We start from the raw sequence: 9,937 nt of genomic DNA, 5'->3' as shown, positions 1-9,937 counted from the left end.
GTCTCTTACTACCTGCATCTGATCCCTAGTCTTCTCTGTCCTCTAGTCTCCTCTCCTGCCCTTTATCTTTCTGTTGTCTTATTTTCCCTAAATGATTCTTTGTTACACCAATAACCAACTGTCACAACTTTGGTGGTCCAGTGTCATTATCTTACAGTTCTGGATCTCAGAAGTCTGATATGGGTGTCACTTGCAGAAAACCAAGTTGTTGGTGAAGCCAACCTTCTGGATAGTTCTCTGGGAAATTGTCTTCTTCCACTTTTCAGTATAAATCATCATTCCTTGGCACAGGACTGTTCTCTGAACTCTTCTCTTCTAGTTTCTTTCCTATTTGAAAAGACTCTTGTGACATCATCGTGCCCACTAAAAAAATCCAAGGTAATTTTCCCAGCATAATATGTCTTTCTCAATGCAATATACTAACCTCTTTGGAATCATGAGGTAACCTACATGGGTTCCAAACTTAGGGCTTCAACACCATTGTGAAGCCATTGTGAAGCCTGGCATGGTCTTTACACGACTGTCAACTAGTTGGTTTGTCTACATTTCTCCTGCATAGTCTCTCTCTACCTGACTGTCCTCTACACAAGTTTCTCCATCTTTCCTCTGTTGGACAATAAAGTTCCCAGTGTCACACACAGTGTTTGTCGTGATTCCACATTGCTTGAAATTGCTCCTAGATCAGGATCCATGATGCCATGGACAGATTTCCCTGGTATGCCATGGCCTGCTTCTTAGAATGGCTTCTCTTGAATCCACTGGTTGCAACCAGGACTTCCAACCTAGTTCTCAACCTTCCAGTTTGCAGGGCTAGTGCAGAGTGATTCTGAGGAAAAGCAGGGGACACCAGACTGAATACTCAATACCTGACCAAGGGGAGAACTGGGCATGAACAAGACCCCAAATTGTCATGCACAAAATGTTCAAGTAGTCCAGAAAGTCTCATTTGGCCATGCTGAGAGAACTTTTCCTTTGAAAGTAAAAGCACTGAACAGAATTCTGTGTACCCAGGCAAGGACACACACTCTAACCACAGGATACCAAATGGGATAAAATGTGTAACCAGAAAACAATTCTACTGCCTGGAAGCAATGAGCAAGACTGAGTTCACAGTCCTGAGCATTCCCCTGCATGATGCATGAAAAGTGCCATTCATAGAATGAACGAACATAAAATTATTCCAAACAGTGGAATAATAGTACACAGCAATAAACAAAATCAGTGACAAATGCATTAAAAATATAATTTTTTTTATTAAATAGGAGAAGCCATGGTTCTACATGTGTGGCCCAAGGATAAGGAAAAATAATCTATATGAGTAAAAATCAGAAAAATCAGGAGAGCATAAATGTCTTGGAATTATGCAAAGTTTCAGTATCTTATTTATATTTTAAATTACATAAATGGATATTAAAGTTGTTGAACTTCTGCAAAAAAAAGTGCCATTCATGCAAGCACTCTCTACACACCCACAGCACATTCCACCCACACGTGGGCATTGCATGCACAAGAACAGGGGACCCTCTGGGTGTGTGTGAAAAGTCATAAAGGTGAATCTGTGATCATCTGTGATGGCCACCAGTTCCAGTGTCCACTCACCTCACCCAGGAGGTCCCAATTTACACACATAAACAAGTACATACTCTAGTGTACAAGAGATCACACCCAAACATCTGAGGCAGAGATCTTGGCTTTATCCCCACTGATACACAAGCTCCAAAAGAACTGGTAGTAATGATGGAGTTTTGGACAAAAGACATCAGAGTCAGGAAGCCTCAGCTCAAGTTCCTCCTAGATTAATGTCTCTCAGGATCCTTTCCTCAGTATTAAATTATAGTCACAGCTTTCTCCTATCAGAGAAGGTGTGCCTCCATCCTGTCCTTACCTCACAATGGACAAGGTTCTGAAGATCTAAAATGATAAAGTTTAGATTCAGATGCCACCCAGAGGCACATGGTGGTTATGACTAGACAATCAGCACTGAGAGATAACTTCTGAAACCTTTCTACTTTGTTCAGAGAGGTCTATCTGGTGCTAGGACAAAAAGGCAAGGAAGTTTCTTAAGGCTTATAGCCAACAGGCACACTATACAAGAACCTTTGCATCTCTTCTTTGAGTTTACAAGGAGATCTGTGTCTTGATGTGGCTTGATAGGAGTTAGCAAGTGTCCTGGGGCAGATTTGCCAAGATGTAGCCTTTCAAGTGGGAAAGATATCACCCAGTAAACCCTAGAACACTAGTTCTCAATATTCCTAATGCTGCATCCCTTTAATACAGTTCTTTATATTGTAGTGGGTCCCAACCATAAACTGCCATTTTTGCTATTGTTATTAATCATAACAAATTTCTCTTAATCTGTATATTGCCACGTGGCAGTGGCTTATTGGGAGACATTTGTCATGTCTGTATCTGGCGGCTCCATGGCGGCTCCGTCTCTCTTCCTTTCTTCCTCCCAGCATTCAGTTCTTTCTTCCCTACCTACCTAAGTTCTGCCCTATCAACTAGGCCAAGGCAGTTTTTTTTATCATAAACACAAATCAGAAGGAATTCCTAGACCACAGCACCTTCCCTAGAAATACCATGAAGGCCTAAGCTCTGTGTGACTACGAGACACCACTGTTAGAAATGACATTCTACTACATGGACTGACTTTGTGGGAGCCTAGTCTGTTAGGATGCTCATCTTCCTAGACCTGGATGTGTAGTATGAGGGCTGGCTTGTTGGGGTTTCTGTCCTTCCCAGTACCCCAACAGCCGGCAAGCAACAAAGAAAAATTACACACAGGACTCCATAAGGTTATAAACTGATTGGCCCATTTGGTCAGGCTACTTATTAGCTCTTATAACATATATTACCCCATTATCCTTATCTATTTTAGCCACATGGGCTCAGTACCTTTCTCAGTGTGACAGCTTACATGTTGCCTCTTCGGTGGTCTGTGCAGGAGTGGCTGAGGGCTTCCTGTGTCCCAGAATACTCCCAGTCTCTTTACTCCACTCCTACTTCCGGTCTGGCTTTCCCGCCTATACTGCCTGCCTGGCCAATCAGCGTTTTATTAAAATATGATTGACAGAATACAGACAATTCTCCCGCACCATTTCCCTCTTTTTTTTTTTTTAAACAAAAGAAAATACCCATAGTCCATTTGTTGGGAATGTGGGCGTAGTATTTCAGGCTACTTCCTGCTGGTTGGGGGCGCTGATGATCTTATGGGGACCTAAAGAAAACTTAGAGTTATCATCAAGTCCTGACTGGAGTATCCTGTGAGTCTTGATCATCTCAGGCAGCAGTCTTGAACCTGTTCTGGATGAAGAACTCAGACATCTGGGCCATCTATTCCTGTCGGAGATTTTTCAGGTGGCCTCCCTTGGTCAAAGGTGATTTTTCTTAACTCTGAATAAATCCAGAGCCTCTCGTTTTCTGTGGAAACAAAAGCAAAACCTCTTCTCCAAAGTAGCATACCTTTTGACTTCAGTTTTGAAGCCAAGGTATTTTCAAAATACCTATCTTGGGCTAGTTCAGCAGTATTTATAAACAAAAGTCTTTTAGCAGCTGTTGCTCCTTCCTCAGCATTCAAACAATTCAAAGAGAGCATAAAAACATACAGTATCAAGATTCTCTTTGTATTTTCCATCTTTGTGTGGCTTTACTTTAACCTCTTTTTTTTATTTTTACTTTTACTTTTTGAGACAGGTTCTCTGTATATCTTTGTCCTGGAATAACACTGTAGACCAGGTTGTCCTTGAACTCAGAGATCCTTCTGTCTCTGCCTCCCCAGTACTGGGCTCAAAGGTGTTTGCTACCACACCTTGAACTCACAGAGATCCTCGTGTCTCTGCTTCCCCAGTGCTAGGATTAAAGGTGTGTGCTACCACACCTTGAACTCAGAGATCTGTCTCTGCTTCCCAGGCATTGGGATTAAGGTGTGTTCTACCACACCTAACTACTCTCTTTCTTTCTTTTTACTTTAAGAACTTTAACTTTTATCCTGCATATATTTTTAACACACTGTAAACCATTTAGAGGTTTTCTTCGTCTTTGAACCTCTCTTTACTGTATCTCTCTCTCTTTTTTGACTACATGAGTCTTTAAGGAGAAGATTAGTCCTCTCCTTTAAAGCCGTGGCTTTGACGGCTAGATCCAGCTCATTTTTTAGCTTTCCAGCCTTGTGGCTGAGGTACCACTGAAGCCTTTTACTGCCACAACTCTATGGCGTTTCAAGGTCCTTGTCAGCAAGCTGCAGCATTCTGCTCACAGACCACACTCAGTCGGACTGCCTGCCTGAAAGAGTCAGAGTTTGCCCTGGCAGGACAGCCCAGAAAGTCAGCATTTTAAAACAGCGCAGCTTTTCTCCTGCTATGGCTGAAAACCGAAAAGCATGCATTGAGCTTTACATCAACACCGTTTAAGTTTTTCGTGGCAGGACCTCTTAAAAGAGCTGCAAGGTTTTGCAGCTAAAGCTGAGTCAGGAAGCCTCTCTTAGATGAGAGCGCTTGCTTGCCTCTAGCAAGCAGAGCAGACCTGAGAAATTGCTGCTACCAACAAAACATGCTTTACTCTATTCGTTCCCAAGCTTTCTCAAGCTTTCTGTGGATTCAGTTATCCACGTTGGCGCCATATGTAGTATGAGGGCTGGCTTTTTGGGGTTTCTGTCCCACCCAGTACCCCAACAAGCCAGCAAGTCCCAAGGAAAATCACACGGAGTCTACATTAGGTTATAAACTGATTGGCCCATTTGGTCAGGCTACTTATTAGCTCTTATAACATATATTACCCCATTATCCTTATCTATTTTAGCCACATGGGCTCAGTACCTTTCTCAGTGTGACAGCTTACATGTTGCCTCTTCGGTGGTCTGTGCAGGAGTGGCTGAGGGCTTCCTGTGTCCCAGAATACTCCCAGTCTCTTTACTCCACTCCTACTTCCGGTCTGGCTTTCCCGCCTATACTGCCTGCCTGGCCAATCAGCGTTTTATTAAAATATGATTGACAGAATACAGACAATTCTCCCGCACCATGGATGGGCAGGGGGAGGACCTTGGACTTCCCACAGGGCAGGGAACCCTAACTGCTCTTAGGACTGGAGAGGGAGAGGGAGGGAGAGTGGGGGAGTGGGAGGGAAATGGGAGGAGTGGAGGAGGTGGAAATTTTTAATAAATAAATGAAAGAAAGAAAGAAAGAAAGAAAGAAAGAAAGAAAGAAAGAAAGAAAGAAAGAAAGAAAGAAAGAAAGAAAGTCACAAAGATGTCCCAAGGAAGACATCACACCAGTAAAGACACAATTCATGTTCTGTCACTTTGGTGGTGGGAGTTTGCTTTTATAGTTATTCTTTATCTTGTACAGATTTAGATGAGTCAATTTTTCTTGTTGTTCATTATATTTAAAATACACACAAAGACAGTAAAGGACATGCATGTCAATGAAAGATCACATTCTATCCAGCAATACCTCTTGCACATTCCTCCTCCACAAATCTCAAGACAACATTGCCATTGTCTTCACTAAGGTTTTTCAAGGCCTGGAATGCATGTCTCTGATTTTTTGTTTGTTTTAGAAAGACATAGAGTTACTAGAAAGAAACGGAGCTTCTTATGATAGCCAGATGTTCAATAAATATTTTTGGAGTGAAGAAATGAACTACAGAATCCAAACAGTGAGTCATTAAACATACATTTTTACAAGGGACTTCCTTCCATGAGACAGTCAGCCCCAAATCTTTTACATCTATAAGCGCCCAAAAGCTGGGATCCATGATGACTCCATATTCAATCAAGGAGGATAATGTCCCAGGAAAAACCAGAGCCTGTGCTGTCCAAGCCGTGATCTACAAAGACCTGTTTCCCAGAGTCCAGTGACTTGAGGTGGAGGTGGATGCCCTTTTTGGAGCGCAGGACCAGCTGAGGAATCTTGATGGGCAGCTTTGAGGGATCCAGAGAGAATTCAAAGCACAGCAAACAAAGGACTGCCACCACCTTCATCTCGCTCAAGGCGAACTGCTGCACGATGCAGTTCCTGCAACAAGGAGCAAAAAGAGGCGTCAAGCTGTTGGCTACCCAGAGTTCTTAGACACCTACAAAAAAGCAGTAACTATTTGTGGATTCATAATGATTGATTGATTGATTGATTGATTGATTTGTTAATGCTGGTTTAAAAGGTAAATCTTAGGAGCATGGTAAAGGGCTTCACTGAGTTTCTTCCCACTGGGAGTTCTGGCTTACAGTCCCCCACAGAAGGGAACATCTACCCCACCCATTTCCCAGGAACAGGAAAAAAATCGCAAAAGGCCCCCTCTTATCACAGCATGCTCCATAATGATGCCTCCCCAATGATGGTCATCAGTTTTTTACTCACAGTCTTGAGGGCCTGAGAATGTTGTCCCTCTCCCTACCTGGGGTCTGCAGAAAAGGGCATGTAGGAGAAAAACACAATGGGTCAAAGACCTACAAGACAGGAATTTCTTAAATACTAACCAAATCCTGGCAAAAGTAACCCAACAGCCCACACCCTGTCTGCCCTCCAAACCAAGAGATGCAGTACCTCTGGGTCAGACCACACAGCACTGTTCCTGTGGAGGGCATAGATGTGCATAGAGATCAGGCTGCCTGTAAGCAGAAAAGAGGCTGATGACAAGGGGTCATGAGGCAGCCAGGCTCACCTCCACATTAGGCCTGAATCCTCTGATGTCCCCCTACCTGGGCCACTAGCCTCTGTCTGTGCACTGCCAGTGACACTGAGCTGGCACTGACACTGGTCACATTCAAAGTATTTTAGCCATAACGATCAACAGCTCCAGTATCCAGGTACGAAGAACAGTGTCTAACCCAGACATCTGTGGAATGGAAACAAGAACAGTGAACCCAGGCCACCATGAAGTCATATAGGCAGCAGCTGTTTATTGTAGCCTTTTGACTGTCAACTGACTAGCTCTCAGGAAGTTATTATGCTGTTAATAATAATGAGATACCCTTCATTTAATGCCTACTACATGTCAGGTCAGGTCTGAACATTTTTATGAAGCCACAACACAGAGTGGACACGCTGTACATGTGCTGCATCGTAGTCTATGTGAATCAACTCCTGGAGTTGTCCAGGGTGCAGTCAGAGTAGGCACAAGGTGCATGAAAACCCTGATGATCGTTCTTTCTTTTTAATTCTGACAACTATGAAAATTATATTTTTCCTACACTTTTACCCTCTATTTTAAATTTATTTTATTTCAGCATATTATTACAATCTACTTGTCATTAGCACCATAATAGAATGATTCCATACTGTTTTAAACAGAAGAAAAAGAGAAAAAAAAATAGGTTACAAGAACTCCTTTCCCAAGAAGAATTCATCAACATTCACACACTGCTTTCCCTAACCCAGTCACTATACTATATGCAGATGGATGGCCATGAAAGTTCTTTCTTACCTCTGCATCCTAGCACAGAAATTGATTCAGGATAGGCACTGAGTTTTGTGGAATAGAGGAAGGAAGGGAAAAATAAGGGGGATGAATAAGAGATGGACAGAGGAAACGATGGAGGTGAAGGGAGGAAGGGAGTGAAGGAAGAAAGAAAGAAAGAAAGAAAGAAAGAAAGAAAGAAAGAAAGAAAGGAGGGAGGGAGGGAGGGAGGGAGGGAGGGAGGGAGGGAGGGAGGGAGGGAGGGAGGGAGAGAGGGAGAGAGAGAGAGAGAGAAAGAATGAAATATAAATTTTAAGTTCTGCAATGCCAAAATATTTAGGGATCGTGGAAGTCTAGAAATGTCTGCAAGCTGCCGCCATGTGACCAGGTTGTCAGCTCCCTAGTGTGACAGCCCAATCACACGTATGCTTCACATTTTACCTTTGTTGATTTTTGCCATGGGCAAGCAGTAGGTTATATTTGTTGAGCAAGGAGCTTGCCTTAAGGAGAGTCTAAAAACCTCCCTGGGACCAGCTGTCAGTTAAGGTGGGCACCATGCACTCACCCGAACACCCAGGAGAATGTCCAGGAAGTCCAGATGTCTCCGCTGCTGGATCTTTTTCTGCTCCTTCTCATCCTGCAGGGCTGCCTTCCGCTGCTTGATGACCTGATCTAGACCAAGAGCATAGGTGTCACTGCCTGCTTTGGTCCTGTGCCAGAGGAAGAACCAAGGTTTCCTGGTTGGCATAGGCAGCGAGGGGAGAGGGGGTTGAAGGAGAGGCCCACCTGTATGGTCATGGGCTATCTGGCAGGCCCGCAGGAAGCGGCGGCCATGTGGAGTGCGCCAGTAAATGAAGCCATTGTGGTACTGGAAGGATTCGATGCGCTGCTGCACCAGCAGTGTGAGCTCACTGACTGCCATATAGTAGCTGTTGTCTCTGTACAAAAGAGGGCAGAGGGAGAGGAAGAGGCCTGAGCAGATGTCTTTTAGGAATCCCTTCTAAAATACTTCCCGCACCTCTTCTTGCCTCCTTAAACCTCCTCACTAACACCCAACGTATCTTCCACCATGAGTAGGGCCTGGGTTAATTAAGGCAAGACCTCTCCAACCAGAGAGCAAGTGCCCTTCCACCTTCCTTATCTGAGAGCCTTGGGTAGAGTTGCCTCTGACCTGTATCCTAGGCCGCTGTTCCTTTGCCAAAGGGTGTCCAGCGCCATGTGGCCTACATCACAGAAGATGTCAAAGCTCTTACTTTCACTGGCCTTTTTCTCCCACTTGTGCTGCAATTCAGAGAGAGAGAGAGAGAGAGAGAGAGAGAGAGAGAGAGAGAGAGAGGAGGTAACGTGTGGAAGAACTGGGCTGCCTGGCCAGGGAAGCAGGTAGGCTAACTACAGATCTTCACTCCTCTCCCAACTCCTACTACTGCTTAATTTCTCAGTGGTCCCAGATTCATGCCAGGAATCATAGAGATCTCTGACTCCTGCCAACTCTTTTGGAGGTCCCAGACTCCCACACAGACCTTCAGAGGTCCTTGCTCAGCCTATTCTCTCAGAAGTTCCAGATTCACCTAGAGTTCTTTATGTCTGAATTTGTCCTATTGTGAACCTGCAATCCTTTTCTATCCTGGAGAGATTTTAAAATGGTAACCAGCATTGTCGCAGCAGATACTGGGTGCTGGCTCCTCCTGTTTGCCTTTCAAAATGGCAGAGGTACCATTACCTGGGACCACCATGTAGGAGCCATGCTCACCACTTTAACTCTGAGAAGTGGGCAGCCCATTGTGATGTTAAGTTGAGGGCATCACCACAGTCCCTGGCATCCATCCCAGCACCCCAGGCCTGGGAGTTGCATTGGTCTGGACTCCAAATCCCAGCATGCCAGGTTCTGACCCCTCCCGGGGGGGAGGGTCGGGACCACTCCCACAGGGTTTTTAAGAGGAACCCCTGATCCCGGGTTTGACATGTGCTACTTGGTTTGCTGTCTCCACTGCCATGCTCTCGGCCACCTGAGAGTGCTGCATTTATGAAAACATGGGCATTTTAATTTGGTTTAATTTGGTCTGGTTGGATTTCTGTGTGCCAGAGGAGAGGATTTTTCTTAACAGATGGTGGTCCCACTGAGATGAACCATTTATTCCCCTCATGAGCCCAGGGCCCAGGACTGTGCTGAAAAATGTTCTTCCTGTGCATTTGCCATCTACCAGGCAAGATCAATCCGGTAAGCTCCTCTGTTAAAGTGCATGCCCAGTAGGGTTTAGAGTGGACCATCCATTTCTCAGGTTCTCCAATGAAGCCACGGGCCTGTGCCGGAAACCTGACCACCCAGAGAAAGTCAGATACTTTTGCTGAGGTGAATTTTGATTGATCCGAGACACCGTACATTCAGTTTTCACAGCTCTGCCTTTGGCTCAAGAGTTGTCTCAGCAGACACGCTGTGACACATTTGAGCCACTCAAGCATGCACGACAATGGGTTTCTTGCTATTTCAAGCTAGTCCTAAATGCCCTTTGGCTGCCTGTTAAAAAATCCTTTTGAATTGGGGCTAGAG

The 9,937-nt window shown here is 44.6% G+C and overlaps 1 protein-coding gene across 1 annotated transcript; it reads right to left on the bottom strand.

Annotated features, from left to right (window-relative positions):
- Positions 1-7,919: 7,919 nt before the first annotated feature.
- On the bottom strand, positions 7,920-9,169 carry LOC148122719 (cytochrome P450 4B1-like). The gene is made up of 4 exons (XM_087905008.1): positions 9,110-9,169; positions 8,561-8,670; positions 8,176-8,327; positions 7,920-8,061 (listed from the first exon to the last, which is right to left on the bottom strand). The coding sequence occupies exons 1-4, from the start codon at positions 9,167-9,169 to the stop codon at positions 7,931-7,933; spliced, it is 453 nt and encodes a 150-aa protein (XP_087761134.1). The 3' UTR covers positions 7,920-7,930.
- Positions 9,170-9,937: the final 768 nt, after the last annotated feature.

The sequence above is a fragment of the Myodes glareolus genome, chromosome 3 (assembly GCF_982192425.1).
Source record: "Myodes glareolus chromosome 3, mMyoGla1.1, whole genome shotgun sequence".
Classification (NCBI taxonomy): domain Eukaryota; kingdom Metazoa; phylum Chordata; class Mammalia; order Rodentia; family Cricetidae; genus Myodes; species Myodes glareolus.
This window is presented reverse-complemented; position numbering and strand designations above follow the sequence as displayed.